General features: G+C 44.3%; 1 protein-coding gene across 1 annotated transcript; it reads right to left on the reverse strand.

Annotated features, from left to right (window-relative positions):
• Positions 1–2,448: 2,448 nt before the first annotated feature.
• ACBD3 (acyl-CoA binding domain containing 3) lies at positions 2,449–23,317 on the reverse strand (the record flags this gene model as incomplete). The annotated part of the gene is made up of 8 exons (XM_080341138.1): positions 2,449–4,548; positions 5,446–5,730; positions 6,742–6,934; positions 10,071–10,245; positions 12,224–12,382; positions 13,135–13,275; positions 14,331–14,472; positions 23,059–23,317. The coding sequence occupies 8 exons, from the start codon at positions 23,315–23,317 to the stop codon at positions 4,337–4,339; spliced, it is 1,566 nt and encodes a 521-aa protein (XP_080197264.1). The 3' UTR covers positions 2,449–4,336.
• Positions 23,318–23,696: the final 379 nt, after the last annotated feature.

The following is a 23,696-nucleotide window of genomic DNA, read 5'->3' on the forward strand; positions in this document are numbered from 1 at the left end:
GGTGCTGGATGTAGCTGCCATGTGAGGTTAGAGGGGGTTTTTGTTATGCAATGGACCTAAAATCATGTAGCTCACATTTGTAACCTGCCCTAACAAACTGTTGGTGCGGACACCTGAGCCCAACACAAGCAAAGCTGCCGCCGCAGAGCGTGGGATCAATGTTACCGCAGGGGCTGGCTGCCCAGAGCGGCTGTGGAGTGTCCTTCCCTGGAGACATTCAAGACCCACCTGGACACATCCCTGTGCGATCTGCTCTGGGTGAACCTGCTGTAGCAGGTGGGTTGGACTGGATGATCTCCAGAGGTCTCTTCCCACCCAAGCCATTGTGTGACCTCTATGACATGTCCCTTCCCACCAGCATGTGGCAAAGCAGAGCCCCAGTGCCAAGGCTTTCCCTTGGGTGGGCTGCTGCCTCGTACAGTGAGCAGGAATGAGAGCACAGACAGGCTGCCTGTGGAAGCCAAAAGCTCCTGCTGCTGAGCTTGGTGTGCAAATGAAGGAACGGGAGGAGCTGGGCTTATTAATTTGAACTGTGGTCTTGGAGGGAGGCAGATTGGGGGCGTGGGATCAGAGCAGAAATAGCTAGGAAGTAGCAGCTTGCAAGAGGGAAACTGGAATTTCCAAAAAGCCTGGGTGTACAGGCATTTAATCCAGGCTCTAGCTGGTGCCTTTGAGCAGCACCACGTGTACAGAAGGTCCTGGCCCAGTGTGCAGATGCAGCAGCCAAACACGGCAGCAGAGCTGAAGGAAGAGCAGGAGCTGTGGGACTTAAAGCCAGAGGCAAGGAACAGGAATGAAACAGGCTGGGAGGGTTTAGGGGTCTTCAACCAGCTTTTTCCAGCTTTCCCTTGCAGTCTTTTCACTGCAAATATACCAGGGGGATAGGAAGAAGAGGATGGAGACTGCAGGACCTGGTGCTGGAGAGAAGACAACGTTGAGCTGTCAGAAATCAACCTTCCCATTGCTGTTTTAGATTAATAACGCTGACTCCTGCCCTGAGCTGTTACTCAGGCTGGAGAAGGGGCTAGCGCTTGGGTGAAGGATGGCTACGCTGCGCCTTTGTAATTCAACAATTTCTAGAGCAACTGCATAAATGGGAGGAGGTTAAAGGGCTAAACTGTCCCTTAGACCTCTGACAGCAGACTACTGATTTTCTGACCCTGCCCATTACAGTTACCTCAAAGGTTGCATCCAGCTGCTCTAAATCACGCAGCATTTAATCTGTGACTTACAAAGCAAAGTACAAGGCAGAAAGTGCTAAAAGCCCAGGGATTGGGGAAGGACAGCAAGGAGAACAGGCAAGGATAATATCACCCAGCAGCCCAGGGGCTTAATTAGAAAGTTGTTTCGACTGCATTGCTTATCCTTGTGGGGCAGGAGAGTCAAGGACTTTGCCTTTGTTTCTCCCACGCAACTGTGCAAGCAACATCCATTTTGATGGTGCTTCTGAAAACATCATAATTTCTAACAAACGTTTGTCCCTCGGATTATTTAGGGCTTTTCTCAAAGTACCAGCATATTCCTAACAGAGTTTTGTCAACCTGTTTGTGTTGCATCACCTGGATTTATTGCCAGTGACTCACAGAAAGCGTTTGCTAACTCTCTTGTGGAAGTCAGCCATGAGGAATACAGTGCTTCCCTTTTAATTGGAGAAAGAGGAATTTATACACACAAGGGAGATAAAATAGGTCCAGTTGCTGCTGTAATTACTTCGGTTTTCAACACACTTGCACATTCCATGTGAAACTAGTTTGTAGCATACCTAGGCAATGCGGTGCATTGAACTTCCCAGCACCTTGTATGTAAGAGCACCACACTTGTTTTGTTCTCATGAAGAGAGATGCTCCCCGGATGAAATCTGGAAGCACCAGCTCCAGAGGCTGCTGTCTGTGGGGCCAGATGGGACCAACAGGACCTGGACCATAGATCAGACTAGAACCCAATCCACTTCTGACCTCGGCTCCAGGGTAAGCTACTTCCTAGTAGTGGGCAAACAGCAAAGGGTGATTGTGGCCAACAGAAACCTTAGAGGCACAAAAGCGACGTGCTTTTCTTCTTGTTCAGTTTAATCTGCGTGTGGTCCCGCCTGCCTCTGTCCCTTTCGGCTCTTCAGGACCACGCAGCCAGCTCCTCAGCTCCTCAGGGCTGGGTTTGTCAAGCTCGTAACTTTTGGCTGCCCCCATCGAACCCATTCTGCTACAGAAGAGCACTTTCAAAACCCAAAGTGATTCCGCTGTTCAAACTGGGCAGTTCTGGTATCGACAGATGGCCTCATCCCGCGACACTTCTCACCCCCGGCCTTTGGCCCAAGTGATTTGGCTGCTAAAACCACAGTGTTAGCACAGTACTGCATTTTTAAAAACGAGAGGGAAGATGACAAGCTTATCGTAGCTGAATAGCCACACGCAGCAATGCCAAGGATTCCAAATTAAGAAAAAGCCAACAGCATTACAGATAAATGTATTTTAATTAGGATTAAATACTAATCTCAAGGTATCTTGAAATCGCACTTGTACTGTACTAATCAACAGCCGGAGGCAATAAAAAAAGTCTGAAAATGTATAAGATCTAACATCCAACACATGACAGTAAGTGCTGCCATTTAAAGCAACAAACACCGCTCCCAAGAACAGATTCTTAGAGAAAGAAGTCATAACATTTTTGTATGGACAAAAAAATTTCAATTGAAGACCAGAAGAAATATATTAGTGCCTGCCTTTTTAAAAGGTTTTTTTTTACATTAAATACAGTTCTCTTTAAAAGCAAGGTACTTTCTAAATTCATGGTTTATATATGTACACAAGAGCAGAACATTGTACAGTGTTTTTGGATAAAGCAGCACTAACTAGCTCTAAGCTGGTACGGTGTTGCTGAACCAAACGCAAGATGACAAGTTAAGCACTCTAGGAGAAGTATCTCCGTGGTTGGTATGAGAAAAGTAAAATATCATGTATGTACAAACTGATTATTCAAACAAATCTCGCAAACTCTACATCATTTCCCGTGGAACTGTACATGCTGCAGCTGGTCGATAGAAGTCACGCTGCAAGAACTGACCTGACAGAGCCAAAGTAACCGTTTTCTTTCCGTAACAAAGTGCATTACCCATGCAGAGAGCGCTCGGGCAAGTCGCCGCTGTGGCACATCAGCCCTGGCACACAGCGGGCCCAGGAGAGCAGATTCTCACTGCAGCCTCAAGGCAAGCAGCCACCTGCATTTTTTCCCCACTACACAAAATACAAAATGCCCCAACCAAACCATATGAAATTGAGATTAAAGCTACATTATTAAGTATCTGTATGTGCACTCTGGCTTTCTGGGGACAGTTATAGATTAAAGCAGAAAGTTTGCACCCAAGTATCACCAGTTCAGACTAAAATGGACTGGCAGTGATCTCCATAATTAGTGCAACATTAACCCCTATGCTTTATCAAAGTGACCTACTGCTCTTCAGATGCACAATGTGCTTATTCAGGTTTTACAAAAACAGACAAACCAGAACATTGTGCAGAAAACTAGTTTAGTATCAGGTTTGTACATATATACCTTTTAAAGTCTACCACATTAAAAGCCCAAACTTAGAAACAGTTTGTGCCCTGTTTCAAAGTCAATTGCCTCAAAAAAGAAGACTTTTTAAATTCTGGGTTAGCAGTGGGGCAGAAAGACATTAAAGTTTTGTTACATAAACTGAATGACAATTGGAAGTATATATCTTCAGAAGGTTATTCACTGTACTTTCAGGATGCTGTTCACCTTGTCTTAGCCACTACACTGGCTCAAGGAACTGAATGTTTCTTCTTCGGTGAGGACAGAAGTGAGACAACTTGTTTCTAAACTGCGTCAACTTAAAGTTTCAAGTTTTAATGGTGTAAAAATCTGACATTCAATTACAGTTAAGAGAAACTTGCTACACAGCAAACTGCATCCAAATCTACCAGTTATTGATGGGACCTTTAAATTAACCGTTAACAAATTATTCAAAGCATCCAGACCTGGAAACATCAGACCACCCAGCCAGTGAGCCAGCAACTCCCTCCCCCTTTTTCACCATGCTTTAACAAATGCAACTGATGTGACCTTAGCACTGGAGCCCATGACTTCCATTGGTTAACCCCAATACCCAAACAGGCCAGGGAGATCCTGTGTTAAGCCCAATGCAATATGCATTAGTGTCATGGAGCAGGAAGATCCCAGTGTCTACTTGTTAGAAGTTCACACAAACCATATAGATACAGACAGGATAAAACACAGACTCAAAAGGATCCATTATGCTTGAAGAAAATTCCAAATAAAATGACATCTTCTGCACAGCCCAGCCTCAGACACAGCCACACCTTTATCTAGTATAATAGACTCTGTAGTAAACTGTTTTTGACCTCCATAGAGAGTAGGAGTTGTCAAATTTAAGGAGATAAACTCCTCTCCCTGGGTACTGGTGGCTGCCAGCATACACTTCTTCATGACAGTCTCGTCTGTACACAGGCACTATTTCATCTAGCTGAGGCTTGTTGGCGTTCTTTTTGGCTTTTTCTTCACTGCTAGTATTTTCTGCAAGGAAAAAAAAAAAGTGCCAGTTAACATGGGTGGATGCTTTGCAAGAGAAAGACTGATTTGTAGTGGACAAGCCACCCTTTGTTAGTTTAGAGGTCAGATGAGTCGAAGGGGTTCATATCCAGGCTATGGGTAAAGCACCCGGAAGCAGAAGGAACAGCAAGTATGCTCACTTCATCATGAGTTTCACAGTTCAATATTAAAACTCCCCACACTCATCTCCCCAGCGCAATTGGGTCTGGTCATAGAGATGCCAAGCTCTGGTTTTCATCAACATTACACCACATTGACTGACACTGATCTGACGCACTTACTACTACTGCTTGCTTAGCAGGAATATCCAGAAGGCCACTGCTTCCTATGTCAGGGCAGTTCCTCCTAAAAAAGTCACCTCCTCATTTCAAAGCATTTTTTTCTGACTCTATGCTGGACTCCCCCGCAGGTAAAGGCCGTGGCCTATGTCCTGGCCACTATCAGGAATTACTCTTTTAAGCTGCTTCGCTGAAGCTTCACGGAAACCTCTCACCTAGAAAAAGTTCATCCACAGCAAGGCAGTTTTTTCCTTAAGGTTTTCAGTGTGCAGACCCATTATGCTCTATTATGGCACAGGTTTCAATCTAGTGTACTGAATAGCTGCATTGGACAAGACGGCACACTAAGGAGTAAGTAAAACTTAGGAAAAGGATTTCCCCACCCTCAGCTGCTGTAACCCATCTGTGACCAAATGAGGTGACTGCTGTTACTTGCAGAATGGCACTTCCTATGCAAAATTGAAGATAAAATTCCAGCTGAATGGAAGTTGGGGGAATTAAGAGATTACGCGAGACGATCAGTTAGGTTTCCTCCATAGCAAACTCTGTAGGACTGGCAGTTTATATAAACAAACATGCTTACCTTCTTCTTCATCCTCATCATCACTGGATTCGCTGACATGCACACTGACTGCAGTATTAGGGGAGTCTGTCCATTCAAAATACACCCCAAAACCAATGTCATAATTGTCTGTAGCAAACTCCCAAAAGAGGTAAGACCCCTCTTCATGAGTTGGTACTCTAACTGTAACCACTTCTCCTCGGCCCACTGTGATCACAGAGTCTGCATCCTGTCGGATTTTTTCCTTGAAGTCTTTTATCTGGGGTCGTGTCCACATCGATGGGGCAGCTATCACTGGAACAGAATCTGCAGAGAGAGGAGGAAATACTCCAGTTAAGATTTTCTTCAGTGATTTATGCTGCATACTTAAGTGTGCCTTAAGAGTACTGGAGGACCACAAGCATCAGAGCTACTCCCAAGCAATTTATCTTTTTATTTTTACTGGGGAGGAAAAAAAAAGTTCCATGAAATGCACTGTCAGTTTACATGTAACACCGCACACTTAAATCCTGCCAGTTCACCCATATGTCACATTTAAACCAACAGTATTTATGCAGAAAAGATTCTGAAGACAAATATACTGTTACAGGTGATGGGGTTCCATTGCAAAGAACCCTTCACTGAAAAGATCTTTAATGTAACAGAACCAGAGGCTGTGGATTTGTCTAGAAATTTCCAAATATTGACTAAAATAATGGAACACCTCACTACACAGACAGGGTCTGTGCTAGTGTTGGCTCTATACCTGGATGCAAGCAAGTCTTTTGAGGACTACTGATTGTGGATGAAAATATAGAGGTAACACCCAGAAATACCAGCAGCGAGAGAGCTGCTGCGAGGCTGCTCTTCCTGCTCCCCTTTCACAGCTTCCTAGACACTGAGGAAGGTGGGAAATGTGAAGGAAGAACAGTCTGGATTCCTCACAGGAATTCAGAGAGAGTAAAAAGGATTTGGTTTTATTTTAATCTGCAGGCTAAATCACTCAGTTTTGACCCAAGTTCAAAGAAGATTGAACATATTTCTGCACAGAACAGCCTTCTGCTCCTCTCCTTCAAGTCAAGAGTGAACAGAGGTTCTAGATCCCATCCACTTTGCCTGAAACGCTTTTGCTGCATCCTCTTTCCCACCTCTCAAAGCTGAGTTTGGCCTGCGCAATATTGTTCTTCCTTGAGAGAAACTGAGCCCAGAAAGCAAACCCAGCTCTTGTGTCACCCAATGAATCCAAGCAAAGAGCCATAGTAACCATACTTAAGACGCCTGAATCCTAAGAAAGGCTTTCATTATTTATTGTGAATTAAGGAATCTAGCTAGTCCTACCTTTTGGTCCATTCTCCAGTGCTTCTTCCAAAGCCTCAGCATCCATCTCTTTCTCAGGGCTGTCTGCATGTGCACTGGCCTGCCCATTAATAGACGGGGTGTCCCCTGGGGCAGGTGCATTCCCCTTTGATGCAGTAGTCAGAGGTGTCCCTGTCGCTGCCACAACTGCCTCCTGCTGCTTCTGTAAGGCTGCCTAAAATGACACGAATTAAGTCAAGTAAAACCAAAGCCTCCCAAAAGTCTATATATAAACACGTTAAAAACCAAACCGAAACAGCAGCCTTCCTCTTCCACCCCATGAGGAGGGTTAACATGAAAGACCAGAAGCAGCACACATTAGCCAGTGAGAATTACACATACTCGGTATCAAGGGAAGTGAAGTCACTTTGTTCTAGGCTGGTGGATATCACTTGAACAAAAAGATTCAGCTTTCAAGTTAATTAGGGCACACACAATAAACTCCTGCACTTAAGTGTGGAAATTCTGCATTTCAGTAACTTCTATAACACTTATTTCAAAACTGAAGGTACGGACTTGTTTGCTGGTTTTTACCAGTGGGCTGAATTGCTCCTGGCTTATCCAGGTCTAAGAAGAGCTGGAAGTATTTAAGGGTTATTAGATAAGTGCCAATTTGTGAGTTAGCTTGCTCAACAGGGTTCTCTATCAAATCCACAATGCCTGATAAAGGCAGTTATTGAATATGAAAGCAGGAAGCGTAAGAGCTACACAAACTGCGAGTGGTCTGGGAGAAGAGTTATTAAAGCTCAGAGGTGCTGCTTTTAGAACATGACTTATATACATTGAAACTCTTCAGACAGAATTTATCATGCTGTCCCTGTGCAAAGGATTAAATACACCTAAAAGGACATTATACAAGGTAACAACCATCCCTTTGGATTTAAGGAGGATGCATTACCCTTTCAGCTTCAAGGCTTATTCCCCTGCCCCTGGTTATCAGTACAGAGAGATCAGATGTGCTTTTTTATTGGGACAAGGAAAAGTTATAACTGACAGTACCATTCTTTAAAGAATAACCCAGTAAGTGCATAGGTTTGATGAATGAATAGAATACAGGTATCCTGAAGGAGTATGAAGACGTTATCAAACATCAGTTACATTTCAAACTTGAGCAATTGTACAGATGCTGCCCAGACCCACTTTTTACTACAGCAGTTCCATGTATTGAGACAATGTAAAGTAGCGAGAACTTGTCTAGAAAATCATTGCATTCAGCCTTTCCAAAATTAATTGTATCACCAGCTGATCTGTAAGCAACCATGACAGAACAGCACTGTTTAACTGCACTCACAGATCCCAAGGCAGCTAAGTTACACGCATTTGAAAGGGAAGTGTTCCTCTGAAGTGTTACAGAGGCCATCTGAGTGTTCAGGAAAGTCCAAAGCAGAATTAGGTAATTTTAGCTCTGTTACATGCTGCTTTTTCATCCTTTCCTCTACAAGAGTTGTACAAGTAGAGATTTGAAAAATAAGCTTCATTTCCTGTCAGACTTATTATTTTATAAAACACTATAAAAGAAAGGTTGTTTTGCCCCGGGCCTTGGAGGGAATGAGTCTTTTGTACGTAGAAAGCAGACAGCCATGACTGAAAGGAGCAGCACTGATAGAATTGTAGAAAATTGGCAGCAGCACCTCTGACACCTCAGTCTCCAGGGAGCAGTATCTATTACAGATGCATCAAGGACAAGACTGATGAGGCCATAGCTTTTGCTCACCACTATGACACCACAGCATTGGTACCAAGGTGTCATTAAGCTTCAAGAGTAACTATAAACCACCTCAACTATATTGAACCATGGTGCAGCTTGGAAGATGCCTTAAAAGATCATCTTGTCCAACCCAGCTGCCATGGGCAAGGCCACCTTTCATTAGATCAAGCTGCTTAAAGCTCCATCCAACCTGACCTTGAACTGTGCCAATGATGGGGCATCCACAGCTTCTCTGGGTAACCTGTTCCAGTGTCTGACCACCCTCATTATAAAAAAAAATTTCTTATGTCCCGTTTAAACCTACACTCGCACAGATTAAAACCACTGCCCCTTGTCCTGTCACTACAGGTCCTGGTAAAAAGGTCTTTGTCTCTCTTATAAACCCCTTTAAGTACTAGAAGGCCACAACAAGGTCTCCCCAAAGCCTTCTCTTCTCCAGGCTGAACAACCCCAACTCTCTCAGCCTGTCCTCATAGCAGAGCTGTTCCAGCCCTCCGATCATTTTTTATGGCCTCCTCTTGACCCACTCCAACAGGCTCATGTCTTTCCTGTACTTGGGACCCCAGAGCTGGGGACAATACTCCAAGTGGGGCCCCACCAGAGTCAAGTGGAGGTGGAGAACCACCTCCTTCCCTCAACCTTCTGGCCACACTTCTTTTTACACAACCCAGGATACAGCTGGCTTTCTAGGCTGCAAGAGCTCATATCCAGCTTTCATACACCAGTATCCTTAAGTCCATCTCTGCAGGACTGCTCTCAATTAATTCATGCCCTGGTCTGTATTGATATTAGGCACTGCCCCCGCCCAGGTGCAGGACCTTGCACTTGGCCTTGTTGAACTTCATGAGGTTCACATGGCTTCCTTCCTTGGACAGTTCTTTGAGGGCATCAGTCTTGTCAAAATATAAGTAACTAATTTCCTGTTAAGTCTTTAGCTCAAGAACAATAGACTTCAGGCAGATAGTTAGAGGCCATTCAGGTCCTACCCAGAGAGGTCAGATGTACTAGAGCCTAAAGTCTGGCTTACATCTGTTTAAGGCAGTTACAGATGGACATCCTTGAACTTTTAAATAGATACTGATGGCAGACAGTAGATGCAAAAGGAGAGAGACGTCAGGAGTGCTTGAGTAGACAGTGAGGAGCCATCTCAAAGCCAGAGGGGACAGGGCTGAACCCATGTTCAGCTGGAAATACATGGCTGTCCAAAGCCTGTTGCTCTGCACACATTCTCAGGTGTGATACCTATGTGGGGAATCACTTGGATAGGTCTGTTCATGTCCAGATGTGCTGGCACGTTCCCCCATTAAATTAAAAACACAACAGATGCTCCAGCAGAGTACTTCACATTTGGTCTCCAAGCATATCGAACAAGTAATTAGTAAAGGCTGCTTAGAATTTTCTTAACAGCTGCTTCAAAAAACTACTTGAAAATATTAAATAAAGGTGTTTTGGTGTTTGAATCTGAAGCAGCATTAGTCACTAGAACACCATCTCTCCTTGTAGCAATTAGGTTTTCAAGGCGATAAGGGCAGACAAATCCACATCTCCCAAAGACAGCCTGGGACACAAAATCTAAGTTTCTCAGCCGGTCAGTGAGTCATACCTGTTGCTGTGCGAGCTGGACTTGATACAATTGCTGCATGTATTGCTGGTAATGCTGCTCCTGGAGCTGCCGAATGAGGATCTGCTGCTGCTCATAGTTGCCCGGGTACTGCTGTGCCGCGTACTGCTGGAACTGCATGGCAGTCTGGGAGTTCAGCGCTGCCATGATCTGCTGCCTGCGCCGGGAGGAGAGCGTGAAGATTACAAGCAGCTGAGGGCATTGGGGAAATCCCTGTACTTAAGTGATTAAAGTGGCCTCAAAGACAGCTAATTCAATTCCTGCGAAAACCAATTAAAACAAATCTATGTAACAGAGCAGAGCCCAGAGGTAATGTAAACGTGAATTTTGCCTTCAAACATGCTGAGAATATAAGGGAGCAACAATTCCTACCCAGTTTTTGTAAACGTCAAGTGTTAAAAAACCCAAGAGCTCTTACATAATTCTCGATCTGTAGTCTGATAAAGAGGTAGTGCTAGAAAAACACATGACTAAATATCTCAAATGAGCAAGGGGAAAAAAACCCACATTTGGTTCCTCCAGAAAACATCCTTCTAGCAGCCCTTCTACAAATATGGATAAGAACAGACCTGCTGCGGTACAGCACGGCAATACCTTCTGGTAAATCTGAGAAGAACACACCGCATTACTATCTTAATTTCCCAGGGCAGTATGCAAACATATGAAAAGCATGACTGACTGCGGCCTAATTCAGGAACGAAAAAAATGCTGCCAAATAGGGCACCTGTGCCTCCAGTAAACTCAACTGCTGAAACTTCAGGAGGAACACATGGGTTACTTATGCACAAGTTCAGTTGTCCTCCTCTCTCCAAAGGGCTAACAGAAGCTAATAGTAAAAAAGCTAACTAGATCCAGAGTTTGTTTTGTCTCACATTACATCCATCAATGCTTTAGAGGAAGAAAGTAGCATCACACAAACACAGGAGTAATTCTTTGCTTCCTGTTCTCCTTCCTTCTCCCCCAAATCATCCTCTAAAAGCTCCAGTATTAGACTGGTTTGTATTCTAAGGGGCAAGATTTACTGTTTCAGGAAAACTGTGACTTTGGATACACTTGGCCTCTATATATGTATCCGCATTCCTTTTCTGTCTAAATTCTCTCTCTCTGTAATCTGTTACAACCACTTAATACAAACTGCTATTCAAGTTAAAAAAGAAGTAATCTCGTAACTTCAAGGCATACCACACTTCCTGTTACTTAGCGCTGTGCAGCATTTTCCTGTTGTAGTCTCTGTTCATTTATGTCTGTATTTTACACTCCTCTGTCTCAGTTTTAAATAAACAACAAAAATCTATGGATTAATTATTTGCTGCCTTCTCAAAACCACTACATGGCAAGCACAGGATCTAATTCAAAGAGATCCTCTGCAAAGACATTTTTATTATGGAAAATGGTTGCTGATGGATGTCAAACAGCTTTGATGATGTCCTGTTCTCTTAATTATTATGTGTGCAAAGCTAGATCTGTGTTTTCAGCATCTAGATGTGATGGGAACAATAGAATATACAGCTCTAGTTATACTGCAAGCAAACTATTTAATTCAGGCTACAAACAGAGGTTAAGTGCATTTGAACATGAATTTTGTGATCCTTTTAGAAAGGTTCTAAAATCCAGTGATTGCCAGTGTCCAAATGAGATCTGCAGACACTTAACACTTCCTAGAAAGAGAGCGCCTTTTAGGAGGTAATGCTAGACTACCAAGTTTGAAAATTTCAGCCATGCATTCAAAACACCCCACTGAACTGCTTTTACCCTTTTTCAAGGCTCCAACTTTTGTGAAAGGACCAAAGCTTTCAAGTGACAGTTCAAACAACACTTCCAGTTGGACATTTAATCATTTAAGAAGTAGAACCACAAGTTTTCATGAGGTACAGCCACCGAACCCAAAAACCCTCAGAGCTTCTCTTTAAACAAAGGTTCTCTGGCACTTTAATCTGAGAAGGCTACATACAATAACACGTTAGGATAACTATTCTCTGTCAACTGTGTCCTCTTAACTACAGATGCAAATGTCACTGCCAGACTCGAGTGCTCTGGACTTCAGGTATTCAATTCTAGCATAACTATTTAGGAAGTTAGATCTCAAGCGCAAAGCAGTCATTTTCTTTGAAGTGTTATTTGTTTCAGCTACTCACTTTTGTTGTTCCATCCGAAGCCGTTCCTCCTCTATTCTCCTCCTCTCTTCTTCTTCTCTTCTCAGTCGTTCCTCTTCTTCTCGCCTACGTTTTTCTTCTTCTTTTTGTAAACGCTCACGCTCCTCTTCTTCACGCCGCCTTCGTTCTTCCTCTTCTCTTCTGCAACAGCCACTCAATAAGCTATCTCAGCACTCCTACAATCCTAGGATGAGTTATTTTCAACATGCTGTAACCTGCTTTTTGCCTGCCCAATAAGGCTTTTGGTTTAGTATCATCTCCTCTCACTTCAATTTGACTGGAGAAGTGTCTTATTGGACACAAGAAGAAAACTTATTACTGTTTAGTTTTACTGCACTGTGCAGTGTGACAAGTGTAAATTTTGCATTATAATTTGATAGCCATTCTAACCTATTACTATACTAACCTTAGCAGACAGCAGTAGAAAGAATTGTCTGGAAACCTTTACACATGTTCCAAGCTTCAACACATATTCAATAATTACATGGATACTACAGTTTAATAATCACATCATATGTAAACTATAGAAGATACCCTTTGTCAAGTTGCTAACCCATACTAGGAGTTTAAAGCACCTGACAGTTTCATGTTCCGTATACATTTAATCCACAGACATATCAGGGCAGACATTTTGTGAAGCATATCTTTCTTAAACATATGACAGCATCAGCAAAATTTTAAAAACTCCTTATATTCTGGGTGTTCACCTCAGAAACAATCATTCATTACTGGTAAAGTAAGAAGGCTTAAAGAGACCAAATGATACCACAGCCTCCTAAACTTCAAGCATTTCTATTCCCAAGATGACTTCAACCTAAGCCAGTTGTGACACTGTCCAGAGGTCAAGAGTTAAACACTCAATATACTCCAACACCAAATGACACAAGAATTACCTTTTCTTTTCTTGTTCTTCTTTCTCTATCTTGTGGGAAGTAACATATGTTGAAAACAAGTGGCAGCACCTGTTCAGGAGCTTCACAAATTCTGTCATAGCTTTTTGCTTTGACATGTTTCCAAGGGCAGCCCATTCCTTCCTGAGAGAGAGAAATCAGCTGAAATAACAGAAGACTCAATTCTTTTCAAGTCAGCAATGAACTCTGAGAACTCAGCAAAGAAATAACAACAACAACAAACCACAGTTGGGAGACCAGGGACCCAACTTTATCATACGCAGTTTCAGAGAATCAACAACTTTTAAACCTGTAGGTTTCAGTGCTCTCTTCTGCCTGCACCAGAACAACCATTTCAAACGGACAGAACTGAGTGTTTATATGAAACGTCATACATACCATTGACCCTACTTCAAATTCTGAACAATGTCCAAAAACTTCCCAGCTACAAATGAACCTGAAATATTTTTTTTTTTACACCTATTCCACTCTAGTTTTTGGAAATAAAAAATGCATACATTTTCCTGGCTGGCTGAACAAACATGGTAACAATCATTGATTATAGCGCTTCAGTTAGTTTGGTTCTTCCTAAAGGAAAGCTGTGTCCATTTAAGCAAAAGCAGTGCCCTGGGTCCAGCTCTGAGAAGCCAGTGCTGTGTTGCACATTATCTTCACAACTAGAAACAGCAACAGTGAACAAGAGAACTGCCGCCTGAACCGCAAGCAATACCAGAGACATACCCGAGGCTCCCCAGATCTCATCAAAATTTACTCAGGGTTTGAATGCATCAGGTATCTGATTTGAGAAGTTATCCTCGGTATTAACAAAAGCTAGAGTGGATGCTGTTACCATCGGCAAAAGGTTTGGTCTGTTGTAACCTCATTGTGGAGTAAGGATGAACATAGGCCTGCACATTAACACACAGCTAACAAGTCTTAAACTGGTGGGAGAAACTGGACTCTAGGCACAGCAGCTTTTGCTAATGAGGTTTAAAAACCCCAATAATATTCTGGTAGCTCCTTTACCAAACAGTGACTCAGATTTCTAAGATGTATTTGAAGAGGTCCCTCACTTTTCACTACCACACACACACACTGATGCAGCCCACATACTTTTCTTCTTATTGCAGAAATTGAATGATGTTTTCTTCAGACAGAAAAAGCAGAGTTAAGGCCAACAAGATCGCCAGCCCTTTTACCTTCTATCATTCCCCAGCACATCAAAGAATCCAACTTCAGGGCATGTGTCAGGGTTGTAAGGTCCCAGCAGAACCTGCTTATGCAGTGCCACAAGTTTGAGTTTTTCTTCATATGTTGGATGAAAGGCTTTGCCATCTTTTTCTGTAGGGAAAAAAAACCAAAATGTGACTGTTGTGACTGATGAAGCACAGGACAGCAAAGAGTATTTTGTATAACTTCTTATCATGATTACTCCATAAAAAAGGAACAGGAAAGAGAAGCCACAAAAGGTTTGACAAATTAAATCAGTTCTATTCAAATAAAATAAAGATCTGCCCAGAAGAAGCACATTTAACTTCAGCTGCTGAAACTTCATTCTGAAGTGTTTTTCATTACACCATCAAGAGTGAATCTTAGCTCATAAGTTAGCACATAAATATTTATGTTAATTAGTTGAAGATCATACAATATGGATACATAACTCTGAAATATTTAAAAACCTTAACTTGAATTCAAACGTGTCTGCCAAGTGTATTGTAGCATGGATAAGAAGGATTTTCCACAAAGATGTGATGATATCTTTATAGATCGCTCTCCTTTCATGCTCTGCACACTGATGAAAGCAAAACAAGCAAGGTTTAAGGCAAGGAAAACCGCAGACTACAAATTAGAATTAAGGGAAAGTTTTCCTTGAGGCAATTTGATTGCTGCACTTTGCCAAGGCAGCTGGAATAACCCCTCACAATGGAAAGTCCTAGAGGTGACTCCATCAGCGCCAATGCATACAGAGAGCTCTGGCTGTAAGATGAACATAAGCCTGAATATAATCAGAATTCCAGTGGCTCCACACCAACTCCTTCTGAAGTGGCCCCCGTTAGATCCCGCCAGGCATTTACTGGTAAGAGACTTGCATTGATTTAGAAATTATATATGAATTAGTCGGCTAGGACTTACTTCAACACACTTAAACTGTCAAAACAAATCAAAGAAACAGGCATTGATACATGTGATTATGCTGTTCATTAAGAGGAGAGTTTTTCTTGAAGAGGAAAACAAATAAATAGGCATCATCTCCTTTTGGAAGGGCTGAAACTAGGAAGCCATTATGGGATGTAAATGACCGACATTTCACAGGACTGTACTAACTGCTCCCCAGGTCGTCAGGAACCACAGGCAGAGCTGCCACCAGTTCCCAGCCCTCCCGCTACGGTAAAGGTCACTTTGGAGCAAGTTGTTTACAGCCTTAAGCTGAACAGTCCAATTCACACCCAAATTTTAGGGCTGACATTTGCATATTACAAGCATCAGCTGAGCAATTTTGTAAATAGAGTTATCAAAAGGGAAAGAAGCAAATATCAGAACAAAAGAGAGGGGAAAACACTTCTGCTATAGCTTATTGAGAAACTCAAAGCAAATATTTCTGAAAATTGAGAATTAGAGACAAACCCAGAGGGAAAGTGTTTGCAGGTCACAGCAAGAAGCAATATTTTCAATAGAGTAATTTCAGCACATTACTAGACTTACTCAGGTAAAGCAACACAAGAAACCATTACATGCATCCATTAATTTTGAAGACAGAATCAAAGAATGAAGAAAGTAAATGTTTCATCACTTATTATCCATTCCTAGAGGTCCACTTCACTCTTCCAGAACCTTACGTATTTGCTCTTCTCCCAGTGTCACACAACCTTACAGCAAATATCTCTTCCACCTTCAAAAACCAGAAGAATTCATCCACAAAAATATCTATTATCAAAAACACCTGATGTATTTGAGAAGGGAGGGTGTAAAGACAACAAGAGTCTACTCAGTGGTAACCAGTGAAGAGACAAGAGGCAGCAGACAAACTGAAATACAGGAAATTCTACATTTTTTAAAATTATTTTTAATTTTTGTTTTGTTTTTTACAAGCACTGGAACAGGTTTCCCAGAGAGGGGTTGTGAAGTCTCCATCCTTGGAGATATTCAAAACCCAAACACAGTCCTGAGAAGCCTGATCTGAACAGAGATGGCTGAACCTGGCAGTCGCCAGAGGTCCCTTCCCACCCCAACAAGTCTGTGACCCTTAAAAGATACAAATCCCCATGTCCTGGTAAGCTCCCTTCCTGGGCCTCTGGCCACCCAAAGATCCCTTTGGCTTTTCCTCAATTCTTCCCACTTCACATTTAACTCAGAATTTGCTTCTTAGGTAGCAAGCACTTCTATCAGCCTCAATAAACAGCACACACACTGAAATCATGCTTAATATCCTGGGGCAGTGTGCTTAAAAAGCAAGTCAATTGATAAGGGTACTACACTGAAATTTTGCCAGGCTTCTGAGTAAAGTACGCTCCTCAAGAGGGTCCCTATGGCATCATTTACCTTGCACAACCTGTAAACCTGCAGTTGTCTGCCAAAAAAACATAGCTGTTTGCTGTACTAGACGGCTACCTAAGCCAGCTATAATAACATCATCAGTATTTGAACTCACTTTTGAAGGGGTTTAAAGGGAAAAACAACATTGTTTCCCATGCTATACACAGCATGTCTTCATTTTCACAGACAAGAGAAGTCACACTTCAAGGCCTAACAATCAAGAGAAGCCAAAAATCTGCATTTACAAAGAATGGTCACCAAAGGGAAGAAGAACAAACAAACAAAGAAAGAGGATAACAGATCCTAGAAAAATATAAGCCATGCATTCAGTGACATGTAGATAATGCAGGTTAGAAGCAAATCCTCAGCAAAACATTTGGAGCCGGTCAAGAGAGCGAAGTTGTATACTAGCTATTTTTCAGTTCAATTCTTAAGCATGAACCGCACTGTACAATTATCCCAAAGATTTGGAATTGTTGCCATTAAACTGAACCAGAGGACCTGAAGCCATCTGCAGAGTCAAATACGCCAAAAATGAGCATTAGTGAGTCCAGACAAGTAGAAGTGCCAAATTTATTCAAGCATCCGTGAACACACCATTTAAGTAGGTATTACCCACACATCTAATACATCTGTCAGGAAGCTGAAGAACATCAAAGAGCTCTAAGAAACACATTGATAAAGCCAAAGGGTGCGCACAGCGCTAGTACAGCAACTATACCACTCTCCCTATGCCACCTCCATCAGGGCCAGAGATAGGCTCAGCTTTTTTACAGAAGATGAAGAGACTTCTCTGACAATACTTCAAACCATCATTTGCCTGAAATGGCAGTTTCTCAACTCAACTAAACTCTACACTTAAGCAGCAGCCACTAACAGGTCAAATTCAAATAGGGATCAAAGGTACGGTTACATGAACAAGGCAGGCCATGGACCCACGGTGCTTTAGGCATTCTGCAGTAAGGGCCAACATATATGTATATGTATCTACGTGGAATCACAGAATCATTCTGGTTGGAAAAGACCTTTAAGATAGAGTCCAACCACTAACCTAACACTGACACATCCACCTCTAAACCATGTCCCTAAGAACCTCATCTACATGCCTTTTAAATACCTCCAGGGACGGTAACTCCACCACTTCCCTGGGCAGCATGTTTCAGTGCTTTACAACCTTTTCTGTGAAGAAATTTTTCCTGATATCTAATCCAAACCTGCCCTGGCACAACTCAAGGCCACTTCTTCTCATCCTATCACTTGTTACTTGGGAGAAGAGCCCAACCCCCTCCATGCTACAACCTCCTTTCAGGTAGCTGCAGACAGCGATAAGGTCTCCCCTCAGCCTCCTTTTCTCCAGGCTGAACAGCCCCAGTTCCCTCAGCCGCTCCTCATCACACTTGTGCTCCAGACCCCTCACCAGCTTCACTGCCCTTCTCTGAACTCTCTCCAGCACCTCAATGTCTTTCCTGTAGAGAAGGGCCCAAAACTGAACACAGGATTCAAGGTGGGGCCTCAGCAGTGCTGAGTACAGGGGGACAATCACTTCTCTAGTCCTGCTGGCCACACTATTCCTGATACAAGCCAGGATGCTGTTGGCCTCTTTGGCCACCTGGGCACACTGCTGGCTCATGTTCAGCCAGCTGTCAATCAACACCCCCAGATGCCTCTCTGCCAGGCAGCTTTCCAGCCACTCTTCCCTGAGCCTGTAGCGCTGCCTGGGGTTGTTGTGACCCAACTGCAGGACCCGGCACTTGGCCTTGTTGAACTTCAGCCCATTGATCCAGCCTGTCCTTCACTAATGACATGAAGTAGTTCACCAAGAACATGGAGAAAGACTGGCTCCCACTTACCACAAGATCAGGCCTCGCTGATGTGTCCCACGAAACCACACCACACTGTTAATGCACTGTCACCCCTGAAAGGGAAAATCCCTGCACACCGAATATCAGCTCTTCATATTAATATTACCATTCTTCTTGACAGTGGCTACTTTGCTCACATGCCCACAAAACCGAGATGCATCAAGGACAACTCAGCTGATTAACCTAGAAAACCAGTACTTAAAACACTAATGACCCTCCTTGTCCTACAGATAACTGCTTGAAGACCACCGTTTATGTCAGTATGCAAGCACAACAGGAAGATTAAGCTATAACTAGTAATGAAAAGCAGATAACAGAACCTTATGTCACTATGTGGCACTGCACCATTGACAAGAATCAGTATAAAACCACACATTTAGACTCAAGGGAGTTGAAGAAATATGCTTAAGAGACTGCATTGTGCAAGATACTGTTATTCCTATGCAGGTAGCTGCAGATTTTTTTCCCCTGTAAGAAACGTGGCACAACATGCTGCAGCTTCCTCTCCAAATTCACCTAGTGCACTCTCTCTCTAAATGCCTAATTCCCGTGGGATAGCATTCGGGTGAGTCATCTAGAAGAAGCTAGAAAACAGTTTGCCAAGTGTGATTTTTCACCTCATAGCTTTTAGAAGCAGAAGTCGCACATGTTAATGCCATTCATTTGCAAAGTTTTAATGAGCGAGACCAAAACTGAGAAGCGCAAGAACTGAATCGCTGCCTGCAGATCCCAGCACACACTCTTACACTTCTAATGCTCCTCTACTGAAGACATTCTGCATCAACAGAAGAGTTACCAACCAGCTCTTCCAATTAAACTTGTTCAAAGCTCAACTTCACATCAAATGTAGGTACGTTATGGGGGTTTTCATAATTCTTGGTGAAAAAAAAAGCCTACTTAACTATGAATTACAATCATGCCATCAAGTTAGCCCTTGGGAAAGAAAAAAAAGTGAGGTAAAACAATTAATTTTGAATTATGTATTGCTGAGGTTGAAGATGCACTTTCGTTAGGATAAGAGGAAATAACTCGGAGCAGCCAAACAAAATTAGAGTACTTCACATACCAAGAGAGCTTCTAGATACCAAAATGATATGGTTTGTACGCTGCCCACACAGGTGTGCTGCCCTGCAAAACACCTTAGACAGCATATGAACACTTCAGAGGCCGTCACAGACCGAAGGCTGGGTGCAGTGGGATTTCAATGGCAGGATGTGGAGAACCATCCAGCCAGGTTGATACTGGAACAGATTTTTCTGGCAGAGCTACATGAGCAGGACACAGCTTACACCTTAAACAAGTTACCTTCACTGGCACAGCTTGTACCAGCTCAACAAGCAGAATTCGCTGTCAGAGACACATCTACTTTGCCAGCTGCCCCAGGGCACACAATTACAGACAGCCAAGAGACAAAGAAACGTCCTCATTTCAGTAACATGAGTGTGTTCTCCCCTGTACAGGGGAACTAGCACAGCAGAGCAGCTTCTTAACGGCAGCCAAAATGCTGGCCGACCTGAACTAGGCTCGACAGAGCAAGAGAAAGAGTGCATACTGTGAGAAGGGCTCTTATTTATCACAGAGAAATGCCCTGGAATACTATTAACCACCTGTTTTCTATGCCTCTATTATTCTGAAAAGCTTTCTTCGCAAGCTATTACAGATTCTAAAAGAAGCTAGTGCACATCTCCTGCACAGCCTAAGGCCTGACAGCTGAAGTGACACCAGGTCAAGCATTTTAGATCTGCTCCTGTCTTCAGCAAAGAACAAAGTAGCTTTTCAGTCTCTCCAATATCCTAGCCTACTTTCAGTTGTGTTTTTCACATTGTTTATATGCACTCCCACCCTGTCTTGTCTTCAAGCAATTCTGTTACACGCAATATGCCACCACAGACAAGTGTCAGCAGTCATTGTAATAAGCAAATCCAAACCATTTTGCTCAGATTCAACTTTCCTAGGAAGAAAGTACACCGCAAGTTACAAGCAGACAACTCAGTCTGCTCACTGAAGCTGCAAGGAATCTGCTTAACTGGTGATTGCTGCTTGCCCTTTGAGGGACTCCCGCAGCATCCTGACCTGAGCTCCTTCCATCCCAACAACCAGTTAATCCACACACCATCATCCTCCCAAACAAGCACAGCCATGGGCCACCTGTTCCACGGTAGCTCTGTGAGCAGGTAATACCATACACTGAGGCGTGGATATCAACTAGCTTTAAGACAAAGTTTCTCGAAGATACCCCCACCTCTAAATCAGTGGTTTTTAGAAGAATGATCAGAAACAAGATCTCAGCATTGACCTGTTAACATGGGTCAACCTTCAGATCCCTCATATGCTCCTTCTTGAAGTAAAGGAGGATTCTGTATAGGTTCCTTGGCATCTACAAGGTTGCTACACAAGCACGCTCACTCCCAAAGGTGTTTTGACAGTGGATGCAGGCAAACCATTTGGAAATGAGACCAACTATTTTCACAGCCACAAAAATATAAAACAAACAGGCAAAATCAGTAACCCAAGTATTACAAGCTCCTGTAACCCACCATCACATCTATAAATAAAAATCTTCATGTTATGTCACTTTTAGAAAAAAAAAAACAAACAACTACAAATAAAAATATAGGCAATGTCTTCACATGACTTATTCCAGCCCTAAGGATAGAGGAACAACATCTTCATTTGGTAAGTCTGACAACTCCATATAATGTGGAAAATTTTCCTCTTACGAGTAAAATCACACATTACACAAAATTGCAGAAGGTTAAAAAAAAGCACAGCAGTAAAATGAAACATGTTGAAATTAAGCTTTTAATAAAAGTAAGGCAACAACAAACCCAGTGTTGAGAAAACACAAGGAACTGGCACCTAGACACAAGTAACACTCCACTGACTTTTCATCATCCAAGAGGAGATAAATGTAGACCATAAATTCCACTAAAACATGAGACATAATAGACTTAGGTTATCAATAATGTAGATAAGCTCATTCATAGTGTGTAATTTTTACACTGTAAATACAGGTTCCAGTAGAATATTAAACCCAAGACAAAATTATACCATGGTTGACTGAGACAAGGAATTTGCTACTGCAGAGACATATCTTTCTGCATCATGTTTTAAGAACAAACGCTAATTAACCAAACTAGAACTCTTTCAAGCGGCTTGTTTTACAGAAAGGGTAGAGACAGAAGTCATAACGCTTCCAACCTGAAACTCGGTTGCAGCAGCTTCTGACACAGAAGAAAAAGAAAAAAAAAATCATGAGCTTTATGATCCCTTGTGGTTCTTACAGCTAAAAAAACCCCAAAAGAACAACCCTACATATCATCACACTAACAAAAAAATTGCTTTGTGGAAGGGCAGCAGAACAGGGTCTAAGAACCAGGGCTCAAGAAAACTGCTTAGAGCGTTACATGCTTCCAACAGCTACCCAGTCTCCCCCAAAACAAGACAGGGTCTTATACAATTTTTGCTCCAAAAGTTGCTTGCTTTTTTTACATGTATAGCTGCCTGGACACCATCTAAATTGCTGTTTTTAAATGAACTGTAACTAGGGCTTATTTTTTGAGCAGGGCTTGTATTTCGAGCATGCTCCAAAAATCATGCTAGGGCTTATTTTCATGGTATCAGGGTGCAAGCCAGCCAAAGTGAAGAAAATAGACAACTTTGTCCTTCTAGTGCAGTTCTGACCTGCCAGTATGCTTGCCATCAGAAGAACCAGCTTTCCTGGAAGGTGCCTTAACGACTGATTGCCACAGGACTGACCTTGCTAAGTACAGAGCTGTATCTTCCCCAGTGCGGGCAGGTTGCTGGACTCCCTACCCTGTGAGCCACATTAAACAGCAGCCACCCAAGAGCCATCGCAGTGACACACGGCCATGAGGTGCTCAAAAACCACACAGCCCATTTCCTCCTCCTGAGGAAAGCAAGTGTTGCGAGGCACCTCTGCCTTGCTGCAGAAGCCAGCCTGGCTACAGGGGGTCTCAGGACAAACGCTCCAGCTCTACGCCCGTGTGGGGATGTCAGAGCTCCTTCGCACAGCTGTCAGCTGGACAGCACACAAAGCAGCAAAGCCAGGCTTGAAGTCAGCATCCTGTGGGGACGGCATCACATCTCACGTCGCTATCCAGCTGTCAGAAGGCTCCACGACACTCAACGATCGGGCTCTTCGCCTACGTTTGCGAGTCTTTTTTTCTTTGCGTGCCACAAGCATGGACTTTTTTTGCTCCGTTTTTGGGTCGGGTGGTGCAAACCCTCAGAAACGCCTTCGCAGGGCAGCCCCCGCTCCTCTCCCAGTCCCACCGCGAAGAGCGCGTCCCCATAAGCCGCCACCGACCGCCGGGACGCGATGCTGGCCCCGGCACACTGACCCCCAGGGGCCGCCCCCCGCGCCTCCCAGGGGACCCGGGGCTCCGCCTGCGCCCCGGCCGGGGAGTGAACGATGCCGCCGCCCGGGGCTCCTCGGAGGCGGCGGCTCCCGCCACGCCGCCCCGGTCTCGGCGGGGGGTGCGCGGGCCACGTCGCCGGGCGGCCTCACCTTTGAAGAAGCGCAGGGCCAGGCCGTACAGCTCCTCCAGCGCGAAGCCCCAGCGCCGCTCCGGGCTCAGCGCCGCCTCCTCCGCCGCCTCCTCGCCGGCCTCCGCCTGGCCCGGGGAGCCGGGGCCCGCTCGGCTCCACCCCGCCGCGGGCTCCCCCTGCCCCGGCCGCGCCTCGCAGGGCGGCAGCTCGGCGTTGGGGCTCAGCGTCAGCCCGTCCACCGAGACCTCCAGCCGGTCCGAGCTCAGCACCGCCGCCATCCTCTCCCTCCCTCCCACCCGCCCTCCGCCTCCTGCTCCGCTGCGGCGGCCACGTCCCGACTTCCTGTTCCCTCCGACCCGGAACTTCCGGCCCCGCCCACCGCCCAGGCCCCGCCCCGCCCCGCCCCGCTGGCGGGAGTCGCGCAGCGCCGGGGGCCCGGGTGGCGGCGGCCCCGGGGCGGCCCCGGCGGCGCGGCCGGACCCGGTGTGGGCCCTGCGGGGCCTCCAAGGCCTGGCTGTCGTCCCGGGGTACACCCGCCCTCTTCCCGCGGGATCCCTGCCCCGCGGCAGCGCTCACACGCCGGGCACAGCGGGTTACGTTAGCGTTTGGGGGGAGTGCCGTCGAATATGCGCTGTTTGGTGGCTTGGTAGAAGGGAG

The sequence above is a fragment of the Nesoenas mayeri genome (genome assembly GCF_963082525.1).
Source record: "Nesoenas mayeri genome assembly, chromosome: 3".
In the NCBI taxonomy this organism is placed as follows: domain Eukaryota; kingdom Metazoa; phylum Chordata; class Aves; order Columbiformes; family Columbidae; genus Nesoenas; species Nesoenas mayeri.